The 16,063-nt window shown below is 50.5% G+C and overlaps 1 protein-coding gene across 4 annotated transcripts; it reads right to left on the bottom strand.

Annotated features, from left to right (window-relative positions):
- Positions 1-1,155: 1,155 nt before the first annotated feature.
- AJUBA (ajuba LIM protein) lies at positions 1,156-14,548 on the bottom strand. Of its 4 annotated transcripts, none has more exons than XM_017665134.3 (8): positions 13,133-14,547; positions 10,307-10,408; positions 8,584-8,651; positions 8,372-8,434; positions 7,516-7,646; positions 7,381-7,432; positions 6,604-6,672; positions 1,156-6,161 (listed from the first exon to the last, which is right to left on the bottom strand). In XM_017665134.3, the coding sequence occupies exons 1-8, from the start codon at positions 14,166-14,168 to the stop codon at positions 6,036-6,038; spliced, it is 1,647 nt and encodes a 548-aa protein (XP_017520623.2). In that variant the 5' UTR covers positions 14,169-14,547; the 3' UTR covers positions 1,156-6,035. The 4 variants fall into 4 exon arrangements, with proteins under 4 accessions (XP_017520623.2, XP_036873232.1, XP_036873233.1 ...); XM_037017337.2 differs by lacking the exon at positions 13,133-14,547 and adding an exon at positions 12,940-13,070; XM_037017338.2 differs by lacking the exon at positions 13,133-14,547 and adding an exon at positions 12,287-12,321.
- Between the last annotated feature and the right edge of the window lie 1,515 nt (positions 14,549-16,063).

Below are 16,063 nucleotides of genomic sequence, written 5' to 3'. Positions count from 1 at the left end.
TGCCTGCCTATTCATGGAAATTTGTGTTATAGAAACCAAAATGAGTCTGGTTTTTCTTTGAGACACCATTGTGAACTAGTATATAAATAAGGCCTGATAGGAAATTTGGCTCAAAAAATGGGACAGATTGAAACAATTTTTACCAAAGGAATATGAGACAGTAAACTTCAGAAGACAACTAAATATCATTTTGAAGAGCTAGACATGAAGCATGTATGCAGTTCTTGTTCTATAACAGAGCAAGGACTGAGTTTGCTCTTAAGAGAAAACATGTGCCAGGCTGATTAAGTATTTGCCTGGATTTTAAACTTATGATAACACTCTCTTATACTGAGTTGCATATGAAAGAGATTTTTCTCCTTTAAATTGTATCAGAACCAGTGGGAGAAAGACCAACCAAAGGGCATTTGGAGTTTCATGCTTGGGAAGAACATACTTTGTACATTTTTGAAATGCCTCTTAGGATTAAGGTGTTCTGTCCGAAAAGCAAAACCTTGAGGAAGTTAGCAATTTAGTACACTTTCTATAATCTGTTTACCAAAGAGAAATTTTGCTAAAAGAATTTACAGTATGCAACCATGGTAACTAAGTAGATGAAGTATTACATCTGGGTTTACTGTAACTGGGTTGCCTTATTACAAAACCCAGGCACAGGTCATTCTGAAGTGGATGCTTTTCTTGGGTAGCATTTCAAAACTAATTTATTGATCTCTTAATGGTTAACAATGGGAGGCTCTATGGATGGAGACCCCATCAGGTTCATCCAAATCAAAGGTTACTGACTCAGAAGTACTGCAGCCAGGCAGCTAAGTGGTGTGTGAAGGGCACAGATGAAAGAATGGTAGGAACTGTGACAAATGAAGCAGACAATACACGGAACAAAGGAGCAGCCATCACTCAGTTCCATCCAATCGCTGCCACATGGGAATGGAAATACAGTGACATATCTTCTGATTATTCAAAAACCCTTAGAGACCCAGCTCTTCATATACAATAACCTGGTTTCTGTGTGGAATCTCCTGAATTGTCAATGTTGGAAACTAGTTATTTTATCTGTAACAGCTCATTATTATTACAAAGGCAGTACATATGGGAATGGAAATAGTTTAAAAACAAGAAATGTAGGCCAACAACAAAATACTCTCACCTCAGAGATCACCACTCTTAAGACCTTTTACTGAATATCTTTTCAGATCTTTTTCTCACAAATACATAGACATTTAAAAAATGATTACCCTGTACATGTGGTTTTGGAACTGGCATTTTGTTAATGATTTTGATCTTGCCATCTCAGTAAATTTTCACATCTAATCCAGTTTATATTAAAATTTTTCCAATTGACTCTAAATATCTTTTAAAACAATTTGGTTAAACCAATAAGGAATCCGGGGCCATGCATTGTATTGTTATTATATACCTGAAGTCTCCTCAATCTAGCAGTTTTGACTTTAAAAAAAATCATACTTTCTTGCTAATGAGAGTTGGTCAGTTGCCTGCAGAATGCCTCACCTAGATTTGTCTGGCTTCTTCCTCCTAGCGTCTTTTGCTTTGTTTCTTTATTCCCAGTGTTTCCTGTTATCTGTGTTACATCTAATACTTCCTTTGGGGATAGAAAGCAGCTAGAATATACAGTAGTTTGGGCTAAGTATTTGCCTCACACTAGAACTGGTCTACTTATTGGTGATACTAAGACCCATTCCAGAAAGTGGTGATGACTGTCTGATCCCTCCAACTTGGTGACACTTCTGGCCTCCAGACCAAAAACTGATAGTGTTACCTGGCACTATATGAATGTCCAGTTTTCCACCAACCAGTTCACATATGGTTTTTAACACTAATTAATCATCTTTGCCAGAAGCAATAATTTCATTAAAGTTCACAGAATGATGCTTTTTGGATTCTATCATTCTTTCTATATTTATTAGCTGGTGGTCTTCTCCCCTCAACTAGGATTGAAATTAATATTATAAAAAATAATTCCCAGTGGGCCAAATTCCATGCTTTTGGGGACAGGACTTAGCCTACTGGCTGCCACCTCATGATGTACTATCTCAGCCAAAGTCTCACCCCAGTCAGCTATACCCTGAGGCATCAGTCTTTTGTTTCTAACAGTCACTTACTTTGCACTTGTTGACATGTTGCTTATAATCTTCTCAAGGCATTTTATGTGTGTATTTGTCTCCCTGGTTAGACTGTGGTCTCAGGGGCAGGGACTCTCCTGCTGTGTATTTCCTCCACTTTTCTTAATGTGCTTTTTAAAGGTACTTTGGCTACTGCTAACTTCAATTAACAAAAAAAGCACCAGTAAGAACCAAAAGTTTTCATTTTGTCTCTTGTGTTCCCTGCCTTTTTCACTAAAACTTTCTCTAATTATCTATCATAAGGAAGTGCTTCTTGCTTATCTCATTTACAGTTTACTTGTGCCATGGGAGTCCCTGTGATGGGGGCGGGAGAGGGGAGAATAAGCTCTTGATTAATCTTTAAAAGCCGCCATCATTTTCTAGCTGTGTGACTTTGGGGAAGTTCCATCGTCACGCCGTTTCTATTTATTCAGTAAAATGAGGTGACTGGATTATCTCAAACATCACACCCTGCTTAGCCCTAACTCTCTAGGATACACGGATAACTAGTACCTTTTAGTAGATATTCCTCCTAACCCATCTCTCCCTGCTTGGACAGCACCTTGGCAGCCTTCACATGGGTCAGCACTATCATTTCTAAGCTTAGGTGAGATAATTCCCACAGTGGACAGAATGTGCCTCTGATGACTCTCCCACTATCACAATTAGACTAGTCAAAATGGTCTAATCTCATGTCTCAGTAACTAGTTTTTATTTTCAGGGTCAGACCTTAGTCCTTTAAAATCAGGGCCACGCGTGGCTATTCCAGGGGCCCTACACAAGCAATTGGCACAGCCAGAGGCCCTGTCTCAGTCTTCCATTCCTGCCAGAGAGGAGAGGACGGAAGGGACTGAGACTGGTCAGACCCGTCCTTGGGAAGCCTCACCACTAGGGCTTGGAATGACCCCAGGCCAGACCTGGGGTATGGGTCCTTCTAAAACACAAAATGAAGTAGCAATGCTTCAGCTCACCAGTTTTGTCCAGTCCTTTTACCTGTCCTGCTAGTCTCCTTTCTCTTTTTACTCCCTTCTTTATAGATATAATTTCAAGGACTTCATCCAACTGGCTTTATATGCCTGAAATAGCTTTCTCTACCTCCTCTTTGACTGAGGACAGTCTCCAGCCTGATTATAAATGGAATCTTACCATTTCCCTACCTTGAGAGTTTCAGATGGTGAAGGGGGAAACAGGTCTGTAAGGAGTTAAGGCTGACAGAGAACCACCACTGGCTTTACTCTTCATAAACCACACTTGGGCCTGTGATGAACAGGGCTGGCCAGAGCAAAGAGCTGAAGTCTGCTTTGAATGCTTGACTTCCGAACTACAACTCTTACCTAAAGAGACACAAAATGGATCCATAATTCTTCCATCACCCCTTTCCCCATCACAGGCCTAATGGCTGTTCGTGAAAATCTGGTGGCAAGTTGGTCAAACAAGGTCTACCTGTTGCTGTGTCCTTGGTATCATCCCATTCATTGTTCATTATCAACTGTAAATATTAAAAAGAACTATTACAGATGAACAATTTCCCAGTCAAGAGGAAGAAGGGAAACTCTTGGAATGCACGGTACACTTGGGAGCCTGCCTGCAATGATGTGGGGCAGCTGGGGCTGCTCTTCTGCCATGGCCTGCCTTCCCTGGGCCTGTCCTCATCAGATGTTAGCACTTGTTTTTCATCAGGAAGGAGGGAGACAGTAGCCCCAGTGACAGGAAGAGTCTTTGGGAGCCCTAGGGCTGGGACAGATGAGGACTGACCTAGAAAGGAATCAGCCAATCAACAAAAGATGGAGGCCAACATCAGAATAAGCAACAAAGTCAGAGTGACAGAGTGAACAAGAGCCCCAAGAGTAAAATAAGTGAAGGGATGTATGTAAAAGCTATACATGCTTGTCTGGATTTCCCAGGCCTGGAGCAGCCTGATGAGAAAATTCCCAGTCACAGTCTTTTGTTCACTTATTTAATAACAACAGTTCAGAAAGAGCAATCCCAGCTGCAGAACAAGTAATCTAATTTCAGAACATTTAACCCTGTAAAAAAAAGTGCATTTCCCCCCTCTAGCAGTTAGTGGTATGAAACTGAACTCTTTACTCTCACTTAGAGGCCTCTTCTATGTAGTTCCCGGGTTGGCTGGCACAGTCATCTTAGACTAACCCCTAAATGTGGAATGTCTGTTTCATCATTTCCAGTATGAAACTCTAAGTGACAGAGAATGAAGGATCTAGATTACCAGATTAATTTGCCTAAAACCAATTCACGTTGAGACAATTAGTTTAAAAGAGCTATTTATCAAATCTGCAGCATTTCAAAGGGATTTAGCAGATTTACCTTTCACTTTTTATTGCTGTTGTCTATGTAACCATTAGTTGTTAGTCAACTGAATATGCCACATGCCTGTTCATTCGTTTAGAATATGCTGGCATTTTAGTAGCAGGAATGTAAAGTTAGACCAGAGCATCAAAATCATATTGAGCTCTACTACATTTTTCAAGGCATCTAATTTATGAAGGAACACTGGATTAAGAAACACAGAAAATAATACACAAAACATCTGTACCGATTATATTTATTGCTAGAAACTTTGAACTTTTTAAAAAAGCCTTTGAAAAGTAGGTAACATAGAAAAAGACATCCATAAAGGTAGAAAGAATCTCATCATTCACAAAGTGCTGCAAATTTGATAAACTTATGTTGCTGATAATAACTCGGAAGCACTCTTAGATGAATAGATATAAATCCTTGAAATACCCACAGCATGACAAAAGAGATTAGAACACCTAAGTGGCTATAAGAACACCCAGAAAGGAATTGAGCTTTTAGCAAACTAGTCATTAAGTGAAATGAACATTAAGCAAACAAGTTTTCAGTGAATTGGTTTTAAGAGATCTAGCTTTAGGTGAACCAATTTCAGCCAAACTGACTAGAACCAAGTAAAAATGTTTTTGCTCCTCTGGCTCCTCAGAACCACAGTTTGGGAGTTGCAGTGAATATAATCCTGGATCTCGCTGATAGGTGGCAGGCCTGGAGTGGTGGGCTGTTAGGGAACCTAGTTAAGAGTGACTGGAGAAGATGGAGAAGGGAGAGTCAGTGAGTGAGTGAGTGAGTGAGTGAGTGAGTGAGTGTGTGTGTGTGTGAATGGGTCCATGTATGCACATACAGGGCTGAAGGGCTCAGTGCACTTAAACCTGGGAGTATGCAGGGAGCATGGCTAGTCTGAAGATTCCTAGACATCTCATCTAGCAACTCTACACTCAAAGACCCACTCATTATCTTCCCCAGCCGAGAAGAGAAACCCCATACAGGCACCCACCCAGCCTCCCCAGGCCCATGTTGAGTCCCTGAGAAACAGGCAATACAGGCAGCAGGCCCACCCAGAGCCGGTTCCTGTGCCCAGTAGGGGACTGAGCAGCTCTCGTAGTCCTTAGGGAGAAGGCAGGCAAGAAATAACTCATTAATCAGGTCCAGAATTCCCACCTCTTCATCCAAACACAGTGGTAAGATGCTGTGGTGAGAATCCAGCTGACCCCATATGCAGGGTCCAAAGGAGTGAGGAGCCCCCATGATGGCCTTTCTTCTGATAACCCAGAACCAGAGCATTTCCTGACTTATGCACAAATGTGTACTGGAGACAGAGACCAGAATCAGACCTTTAGAAAGTACTGGAACCCACCTGTGTGTGCCTAAGTATATGCTACAGCACAGGCTCACATGGAAGGAAGGCCAGTCACCCACACAATGGCCATTAGAAGGTTCCTCCTCCATAGTCCATTTGGAATGTCACAATCTTTGGGTCTCAGTCCCTCGAGGCCCTCCCAGTGGACTCTTGCCAGGCCTGCAGAGTGCATCCTGTGCCCCGGCTGACCTTGTAGGGGCACCTGCCAGAGGACCCTGTCATGACGGCAGCAACGGAGCCAAAGCTCAGATATAGTTGGTAGGGGGCTGCCGGGCACTGAGCCGCTGCATGTGGCAGCTGTGGCAGAGCAAGTGCCCGTCCAAAGGGAAGCAGCAGCAGCCGTCCTCGTCACTCAGCTGCATCCGGCAGTCCTGGGAACAAACACACCAGTTCACCTGGGTCCGGCGCCTCCAACATCCTGGGAATCTGCCCTGCTCAACACCAGACTTCAGGGACTGGAAGGAATGGGTGGGGCTGGAAAGGATGGACTCCCGAGTAAAAACCCAGGAAAATAACTTGGCTGGACGGCAGGTGTCGCTGCTAGAGCAAAAATCATGAGACAGGCCCCATTTCCAGCAGCTACCAGAAGTCCCTAGATTTTAGGAGTCTTGACCCAGGGGAAGCCATATTCAGAAAAGACTGAACAACCAGAACCGAAAGTGGCAGGAAGACAAAGAGACTAAAGGTGGGTCAGAGCACCTTCCTGCTTTTCCAAGCCCTATCCCTCTCCTACAGCCTGGCAGTTCTAGGATTTGACTCCTCCCCCAGTCCCACTGCAATTCTCTTCCAGGAGCCCTGGCTCCCCGCACTAACCTCACAGTGGTAGCACTCAAAGTGATAATCTCGGTCCATGGAGATCACCCTCACAATGTCCTCACAGCCCTGAAATAACGCAGATGCCATGGGTGAGGGCAGCATTCCACCCACCCTCGACAGGCCCCTCTAACCCTCACGAAAGCCTCTGGAGCCCCTCTGCCATCACCCCTAGCTCTGAGAATGCCAACCCTACCAGGCTCTCCCCTCCCCTTCCTTGGCACTGCCTCCAGGAGGCCATGTCCCCTCTCGGAGCCTTCTCCCAGTCCAGGAGCTCTGGCCTTACCTACCTCTCCCAGCTGTGGGGGAACTAAAAGGAAGGGAAAGGGGCAGGCAGCATAAATAAAGTAGGCTAAGCTGGGGACAAGGAGATCCAATACAGTAGGGTTCCTCATTGGCTTTTGGCTTCTCTCCCTGGGCACACCCTTTGTATGCACAGCATAAATCATTTCTTTCTTCTTCCTAGCAGCCCTGAGGATTCTTCCCACCTTTTTCCAGCCCCTATGTCTGGGATCTGGTGACCTTGACCTTAAAGAAAGTCTCCTCCTCTGGGCTGGGAGAGAAGAGATGGAGCCTGGGCCCAGTGAGGCTGTCAGACACGGCCAGGCCCGGATGTTAGGGTCAGGGTGGTGACCCCAAGAGCAGAGTCACACGGGAATCTTCGCAGAGTACATTCCTCAGCACCACCGCCTCCCATGGGAGGCCAGCAGCATGTCCCCGTCCCTTCCCCAGGGGCAGCAGCACTGGCTGCCTGCAGAAGAACCCAAATATGCTGACCTCTGAGGGGAGGATGGGTTGGCCACAGGCTGCACACTTAGGCGCATAATTTCTGAAAGAGAAAAGGCAGAGATAAGCTGAAGTTGGGGAACCCCTGAGCCCAGTTTCACACTGCACCCCAAGGGGTGGACTCACTTGTGGTAGTCGGTGACACAGTACACCTGGTTGGAGAAGTCCACTGTGAAGGGGATGCCATCCAGGCACTTGTTACAAACAATGCATCGGAAGCAGCCTGGGTGATAGGACTTCCCCATTGCCTGTAGGATCTGACTCATGGGGTGGGAAGAGAATCAGTCTCCCCGCAGTCCCAGCTCTCTAGCTACCCATGCTGTTCCCTACTGCTCCCACTACACTCATCCACCCCCCTTCTATCCTTCCAGAACAATGCTGTGTAATCTGAAGGGACTAAGGAGTCTTAACATGGCAGCAGAAGCTTTGGAAAAGGTCTTAGCAAACATCCAGGTCAGTGGTTCTCATCCCTGGCTACATACTAGGATCCCTTGGGAGCTATTAAAACCCATCAGTGCCTGGTCCCACCCAGAAGTGTTCATCACAGTCTCTGGTGATGACCCAGGCATTGGGATTTTCTTTCCTTCTTCCCAGGTGATCTTTTAAGAACCACTGGTCTAATCCAATCCCTCCTCCTTACAGAAAAGAAAACTGAGTTCTAACTGGTACCAGCCAGGAGGAGAAAGGAGATCAAGACCCAGGACCCCACAGCCCTAGCTCAGGCCAGAAGGCTTGGCTGTGCCTGCAAAATCAGGGAGAGACCAGATCACAGAGGCCTCGGGATGGCAGGATTTGGAGTTGGGACTTGATCCCATAGGTAGAGGAAGCCCCTGTCAAGAGCTGCTCTGGGGAGGATGGGGATGAAAGTGGTTAGTCTGGTGATAGGTTTCCTCCCCTCCCCTTTTCTCAGCATCCATTTAGTCCCTTATGCCACCCCTGGGGACCTCAGCCTCATAGAGTCTCTGCTGAAGACACTGCTTACCTTCTCCAAAATCAAGTGACCACAGACACAGCATTTCTCAGCTGCCTCCTGAAACCCTGAAAACTAGGGAGAAAGAAAAGATCAAGGAAAAATATTGTAAGAAGGACCTGATGGTTAGAACCCCAGTGGGCCAGATGGTTGGAACCCCAATGGGCCACCAAGAAGGTCCTAGTACGGGCGTCAATTCCAGGCCCAAAGGACTCCCCACTCACCAGATAATCTTCCTCACAGTACACAGAGCCGTTAACGCTGTAGAAAGCCTTACAGCGCAAAGTTCGCCCTGAAAGCAGAAGAGAAGGGGCTGGAGCCTATCCAGGGCTTCTCTGCTCTGGGGTCACTGCTTCCTGGTGTTGCATGATGGATGTAAATCTGGACTTTGGTGCTTGTCCTTACCACTGTATGTCCTCCTCCCCACACCAAGTCTCATCTGATGCAGTGCCCATTTGCTTTGCTCTCATTTCAGTCAATTCCCTTCTTTTCTGCTCACTGCTCCTCCAGCTCCTGCCTCCTCAATAGTTCCCTCTCACCCAGCACTAAATGAGTGCCTTCCTCCCCAGTGCCTGGCACGTGGGAGCCATCTGGGAGAGCATAGCCAACTAGAGGCTGGAGTAGAAGGTACAGGAGCTCCAAACAAGGTGTTGTGCAGGACGCAGAGATGCCCACACCATCATAGGCCTTGCCCTCTGGGACCTTTCAACCTAGGAGTCTCTCTGCCTAAGCAGCGCTATCCTGCTCCCCTAGTGTCCTTCCAGGGATAGGCGCTACAAGATCGGAAGATATTGAAGTCACAGCTGTAGACAAAGAGCTTTGTTTGGGAGCAAAGTTGGTCCCCTTCCTGCTGTGCTAGGCTGCTTCCCCAAACATTGAGGGACCCAGAGTCTCCAGGGTCACAGGCAGCCCATGATCTTCAGGAGCAGACAAGGTAGGACCATTCCTCATGTGACCAACACCCAGGTAGTGCTCCAGGGTGCCTAGATTGTCAGGTTTGGGGGAGGAGTGAGAGCAGGGTGGAGAAGGGGCAAGTTTCCGACCTCTGCCCTCTTCTCATCAAAACCTCCACTTCCAGCTCTGCCCAGTGGTTTAGAAAAGCTGACTTAGGAACTCATGAGACACAGGGGAGTAGAGAGAGGAAAGGCAACATACCCAGAAGAGGCCCTATAAACAGAGGGACTGACCAACATATGAACCTAAAGAGAACCAGGCAGAGGCTGCAGGGATAAGAGAAAGCCAAGTGCTGGAGTCAGACAGGCAAACGTAGGAGATTAAAGGTTTAGCAAAGAAATCAGAGTGGGCAAGCAGTGGGGAGGGCAGATGAGGGAGGTGAGGGAAGGGTTGGGGAGTTAAGGCTGCTGGGAGCACCCTCCACCCCAGGCGGGCCTCTGGAGCTAATAGCAGCAGGCATTCCTGGAGCGTGATGTCATCAGCTTGGCATGGCCCCGTGGCCTGCACTCTAGCGAGGTGGCTGAACTCTGACCAGCCAAGAGAAAACCCCCCTCTCCACCCCCAACAGCTCCCCATTCCCCCAGCTCACCAACCCCTCCTCCACCCTTCCCACATTCCAGTCTTTCACTGTCGCCCCAGGCAACTTGGCTGCCCAAGACCAAACCCCACCAAGGAGAGGCCTAGGCCAGGCGGCTGTCCAGGCTGGGCAAGCAGGAGAGGCAGGAGAGAGGGAGGAACAGAGGGGAGGAAAGCAGCTGAAAAGAGGAAAGGGAAGACTAACTCCAGCAAAGCAGACCCAACCTCGGGGTGGGAAGGCCAGGTAGAGCACAAAGAGGGGAAGTAGAAGAAGGTGGGGCAGCAGTAGATGTCCAGACACATGGTGGGGACCTGACAGCTGCTCTGTGAGCAAGCGAAGAGGCACTTGTGAGGTGTATATGTGCAGGGAGTGCATGAGGCCTTGGGGCCCTGGTCCAGGACTTGGGGTGCACTCACCACAGGAGCAGCAGACAAAGCACTGGGTGTGGTAGAGGCTGTCCAGAGCCTGGCAGGCGTTGCTCTGCCCATAGATGCCTTTGTTGCACTTGATACAGGTGCCTGAGGGAGAAAAGAGATTGCCAGCGTCACACCCCACTTACCCAATTCCAAACCAGGGATTCCCCATCTTTCCTGACTACTCTTTCCTGATTGTGCCAGAGGACCACCAGTCACAGCCTCCCTTTGATGGGTGCTTCTGGGAAGAGAGGGTGATGAGCAATGGGCTGCAGCAAGGTCTTGGCTGAGCAGACTCATTCTTGTTTACTGATTAAATCAACAGACATTTTTTGAGTACCTATTTTGTGCCTAGCAAAATGATTGTGCCCAACACTGTGGACTTGGAGAAAGTCAAAGATATGGTCCCTAGTCTTCAAATGCTTAGTTTCTGTTGGGGAGAAAAGACTAAACAGGCAAAGTATGATCCTTGTTGCACTGTGTGGAACAGACAGAGATGTCATTCACTAAGGTCCCAGTAGCAGACTCGAAGGAAGTTTCTAGAGAAATCGGGGCAGGTCCAGAAAACCTCTCTGGAACCTCAGTTTCCCCAAAGTAAAATGAGCGGCTATTTAGCTATAGAATGACTTCTCACTGCTCCACACCTCCAGGTTTCCAAAGTTGGAAAGAAGGATCTGGCTCAGCAGGGAGCCCGGTGCAGAGGGGACCACGTGAGCATGACTCCTGTGGGGAGGTGGCTGCTGAGAATGTAGGGTGTGTTCCAGGGGGCAGGGTGGAAGAGTGGCAGAAGCCCTGATGCCTCCCCATCGTCTTCTACCTCAGACAGAGCAGAACTGCTCTTCCCCGACATCTCCCATTAGGGCACACACACCTGGCTCCAGCACCAGCCCTTCCTGGGCGTGCTCTTCCCTCCCCCACTCCTAATTCCAGGCCCATGAGTGAGGGCTGGGGCCTGTCTTTGGGGAGCAGATCCCAACGAGCCCGTCTCGCCCCACCCCACCTCTCCCCCTCGGCACACTGCCACACTCCTGCCTGTTGGGGCCCATCCCAGTCTTTGCCCAGGGGCTTCAGAACCCATGCAGCAGCTGCAGCAACTGATGAGCCCAGGCCTGCCCTGCTCCCACCCTCTGGCAGCTGGCAAGGCTGTGGCCAAAGAAAGGTCTCCTATCAGGGGCAAGAGAAAGAAGGTACTCAGGCTGGGGTTCTGTCAGAGGAGGCAACCTGCCCCCAGAGAAGAGAGGCCCCCACTCTGGAGTCAAAGTGTGGCCTCCCCTTGGGAGTGGAGATCTGCCCCAAGATTGCCATGCCAGGGGACCCTGTGAGGGACCTGTCTTTGGGAAGCCTTGGACATTATGGGAAGACAAGAGCAAATGCTCAGGCATAACTGCCTCGCCTCCTGTAAGCCAGCATATCCATACCTAGGTTCTTCCTGCCATTTTATTGCACTCTATCTGAGCTCCTTTCTTCCAGTTGGCTCTGACGGCTTAGCCAAAGACACTTCTTTCCACCCAACAGTCACTTCTTCAGGGTTTCAAAAGCAAACTGCTAAAAGAATCCTGTCACTTAGTCTCCTGTGACCAAAGCATCATTTGCGATGGGCTTTCCTCTCTCAGGATGGAGGGAAAAGGATGTCAGAATTGGGGTTGAACCTGGTAGGGCCATTCCAGCCTACCACCCCACAACCTCTGAACCTCTTCCCCAACCTCCCTGGGCTGGGTTCCTCTCCCTAGTCACATTTCTAGCCACAGAGGTCTAGAGCATGGGTTACAGGGCAGGAACGTGGATGGTAAGAAACATAGGGAGCTGCCTGGAAAACCCAAGAGGCCCACAGCCCTGGGGTGAGATCTTCACTTTTCTGTTCTTCCTATCACAATCAGGTTAGCATTTCTTTATATAGTCAGGTGGTGCCTGTGGGTCTTCACTAACAGACCCTTCAAGATCGCAATATCCCGCCCTTGGATAAGACAAGTAATCAATTAATACATCTTAAAGGTAACCGCTTGGAGAAGAGCGAGCGACCAGGTTTCCTTAACAGCAGCAGAAAGTAAGGGGCTACACCTAGCCTGAATTCTGAGCAGGTTATAGTCCGAACTGAAGACTAGGTTATTTCTGGCAGTCACACAGGGTCGTGATCCATCCAGCGGTGAGGTTGTCCCGGTGGTCACGGCTTCTGCCCTGACTTCCGCGGGATGAGAAAAACAGAAGCTGACACCACCAGGTCTCCGCTTAAATGCCCACGCACACACGGAGCCAGGATGACCCGAGAGCCAGCAGTGGGGTCCCTGCTTTCCGTCCCAGGGGGCTTCATCCTCCTTCCCAGGTTGTTGCCCCACTGCGGCCAAGGCTCCGCGAGAGTTAGGAAGCAGTCCCCCCCACCCCCGCGGGCACCTGGAGCGCCGGGCAGGAGCCGGCACGCACGCGGCCCGCCCGCCCCGCCCCCACCCGCGCATTCCCCGAATTCCTGCGGGCGGAGTCTGGGCTCGGGTGGGGGCGCGGCGCGCAGAAGCCTGCAGGGGCACCGCCGCCAAGGGGGGAGGAAGATGGGGGATGCTCTCACAGCCCTACTTGGTCCCTTCCCTACGAGGCCTCCTACGACGAAAAACGTTGGCTCTAAAGCTTGAGGATCTGGGACTCACGAGATAATCCGGGGGGAATAAGGAGTCTCTGGTCCATCTGTAACCCGGAGTAAAGGGAAATCCTCCTTGCCTCTTCCCTAGCCCGGCATCTCTGCCTCCGACCTCCCAGCGCCGCAATTTTGGCAGTCGGGGCAGTGGAGAACGGAATGCGGTGACGGATCCCTTCCCGTCCCTAACCACCTATCTTACTCACCGAAGTAGTCCTCTCTGGCCTCCGCTTCCCGCATCCGGGCCCGGGCGGCCTCTGGAACGAAAGGACCCGGCGGCTCCTCGAGACCCGACGGCTCAATCCCCGAGGGTTCCCCGTGGGCACCAGCTTCTCGCCCACCGGTGCCCACCGTCAGACGCAGCAACGCTGTTAGCTCATCCTGATATCGGGCGCCCGCGGCGCAGTCCCCGTAGCCGGTCACCGAGTGTCGTCCGGGTTGCGCCCCTCGTCTCTCCAAGGGCCCTATTGCTCCCACTCCAGCCCCGGCCAGAGCTCCGGGGCTGCCCAGGGCCGGGGGGTACGAGTGGCGGCTCTCCTGGCAGCCGAACCCTGCCGGCCGGTGAGCGCACAGTCGGTCCAGAGCAGCGTGAAGCTCCGGGTAGGCGGACGGCACCCCTCCAGGGGAATACCCCGCCGGAGCCCCAGCCAAGGGTGGGCCGAACAGGCACGGCCCGGCGGGCAGGGGACTCCCGTGGCGTTGGTCATAGCCCATGCTGATGCCGCTGGTACGATTGCTGCTGGGTCGGCTACCTCCGGTTCCGCCAGCCCCCGCCCCGTCCAACAGCAGGCTGCCCCGGGGGCTGGACGGCTTGCTCGCGTCGCTGGCTGAACTACTGGCGAAACTGGAGCGGGGACTGAGAGCTGGGGCCGTGGTCTCCAGCCGAAAGTCAGGGGGCAATGACTGAGGTAGAGGCAAGGCTCGGGTGGGAGGCGGCCCCCCGGGGAAAGTGCCTTCGTAGCGCTGTGCCTCAAAGGAGCCTCGCGGGTTCCGCTCAGTGTCCAGGGAGCCTTGCTCCCGGGCTGGTTCCAACGGCTCATCCCCAGGTCCCCCAGTAGCTCCGCGGGGCCCTGATTTCCTAGCTCCCCCCAACCCACTCAAGCGCCCCTTGCCTGGCCCGGGGGTCCCATCAGACCCAGACCGGCTAGATTCTCCTTTTTTGCGGCCGAACTTGGCGCTGCCGGAGTCCGAGAGTCTTAACTTTTCCAGCAGGCGACTGGCTTTCTCCCCTAACCGCTCCATGCCCTCGGTCCTGGGGCCTCCAGCCCCCTCCCCGCCCTGCACCCTGCAGCGTCTCTCCAGCCGCCTCTCTTTCCCTGCGGCCGGACTCCGGTTCCTCAGGGGCAGAGGGTAGGCACAGGGGTTTAGCGGGCGGCCCGGATGCCCGGCGCCAGGAATCCCGCAGCATCCCCCAGCGAGAGGGGCTGCGTCCCCCCGAGCATCAGGGGTTAAGCGGGTCTAGGAGGGCCTACGGCCGCGGCCGTCCAGTCCGCAGGTCTAGCTAAGTGTTCACGCGTCGACTCGTCCGGCCGCCCGGCTCACCGCAGGCCCCGCCCCCCTCGCTCTCATACTCAGCGCAGATTCAACTCCTCTCCCAAACTTTTGTCTGTCCGGCCGGAACTACTTTCCTGGAGGGGCGGAGCGCCGTGTGCTAGAGGAATAGGGGTGTCTGCGTAGCGATCTCCGGTCCGCTGGCGGGGGTGGCGGGTGCTGGTGCTGACCGCCCTGGAGGTGGAGATCCGCCGACTGGAGGCGAGAGCAGGGCGAAGGGCAGTTTGGGCAGCTGCTACTACATTACTCAAGAATTGGGACGGGGAAAAGTGGGGGAGGGGGAGAGGGAACTCTTTGTAGTTGGAATGCGCGGAGGGGCACAGTGGAATGTCGTGTTCCCGGGACGGGCGAAGTGAAGCATGTTCTGCGCAAACACCGTGACTTTGCTCCTAGTGTGGGCACTGTGGGAGAGACGGAGAGAGACGGGTACAGAAGTAGTGTGACAGGGAGAAAGAAGGGTAGATCCATAAGGAGGTTCGGAGATGCCTGTATAAAGAGCCCAGAAAGGCTAGGAAATCCAAGGAGAGAGGTGGTGGAAGACAGGTAGAGAAAGAAAGGGACAGCCAGAGCAAAGGGGACCGTGGGTGGTGTAGAGACGGAAGGATGAGAAATCTAAGAAAAAGGCAAATTTGCGCGAGTACAGAGAGAATGAGAGACAAACAAAATTGCAATAAAAAGACACCACTCTGAACTAAAAGCTCTGTGACGGGAGGGAGCTTTAGTGTCTAAGAGGAGTTGAGAAAAAAGTTTGCGACTTACCTCTACCTTCAGGGTAGGATAGATACAGGGACAGACAGACACACCCTGGTGTTGGAAAATGAGATTTTTTGCAATTATTTTAGGTGACGGGAATAAAAAGAAGGCCTGGTTTTAGGGCTAGTGGAACGCCTAGGTTGGCCTGTAGGAGATTCGTGATAAAGTGTTAACTGAAGAGGAAGAAAAGATAGCAAGTGAAATGGTCAGGATGGAAAAGGAAAAGGGGCTGACATCAGCCATACTAGAAGGAGCAAGAATAAAGAAAAGAAGAAATCGTGGCTGAAGTTGAACGTACCTAATTAAATACCAGCCACCTGATTTTGCCGGGACTAGCACATCAAGGGGCAGAAGAAGTAAAATGGAGAAGGAAAATGACTCCTTTGTATTTAGATAGTAAATGAGTTTGAAAATTATGTGCAAACAAATCATGCATATTATTTTCATCTCAACATTTTGAACACCTTTCATAATCAGTGTAGCTTTAGGAAATAGGGAAGAAAAGGAGGTTAATATTTTTTGGAAAATTAATTTGGCACAAACTATTTGGCTGCTTTGTCCTAGCTGCATTGTCTCCCTGACCTCATCTCTCCTTAGAATGAGCCTGTTTACCAGGTCAGGCCTACAGCTTTTTCTTCGATCCAGAAGAGAGTTTACTGTAAGACTGGAAGCAGGAAGCCCAGAAAACATTAGTAACAGAGGGGAGCTATCAGGCTGTATCCAGAACCTCCTGTGAGCAACATCTTCAGAATTAGCCATGAGGCTCTTCCTCCTTTCCTGTCTGCAGATGAAGGAGAACCTGGATTATTCTTTCTAATTACTTACATCCAAAA

The sequence above is a fragment of the Manis javanica genome, chromosome 8, assembly GCF_040802235.1.
Source record: "Manis javanica isolate MJ-LG chromosome 8, MJ_LKY, whole genome shotgun sequence".
NCBI lineage: Eukaryota > Metazoa > Chordata > Mammalia > Pholidota > Manidae > Manis > Manis javanica.
The sequence above is the reverse complement of the archived record's forward strand: the minus strand, read 5'-3'. Positions and strand labels throughout refer to the sequence as shown.

Coding starts and splice junctions, on each gene's coding strand:
- AJUBA (XM_017665134.3), bottom strand. CDS start 14,168: ATGGAGCGGTTAGGGGAGAAAGCCAGTCGCCTGCTGGAAAAGTTAAGA. Junction 10,409..13,132: donor GGCCAGAGAGGACTACTTCG/GTGAGTAAGATA, acceptor TTTCTCCCTCAG/GCACCTGTATCAAGTGCAAC. Junction 6,673..7,380: donor AACCCATCCTCCCCTCAGAG/GTCAGCATATTT, acceptor GCGTTATTTCAG/GGCTGTGAGGACATTGTGAG.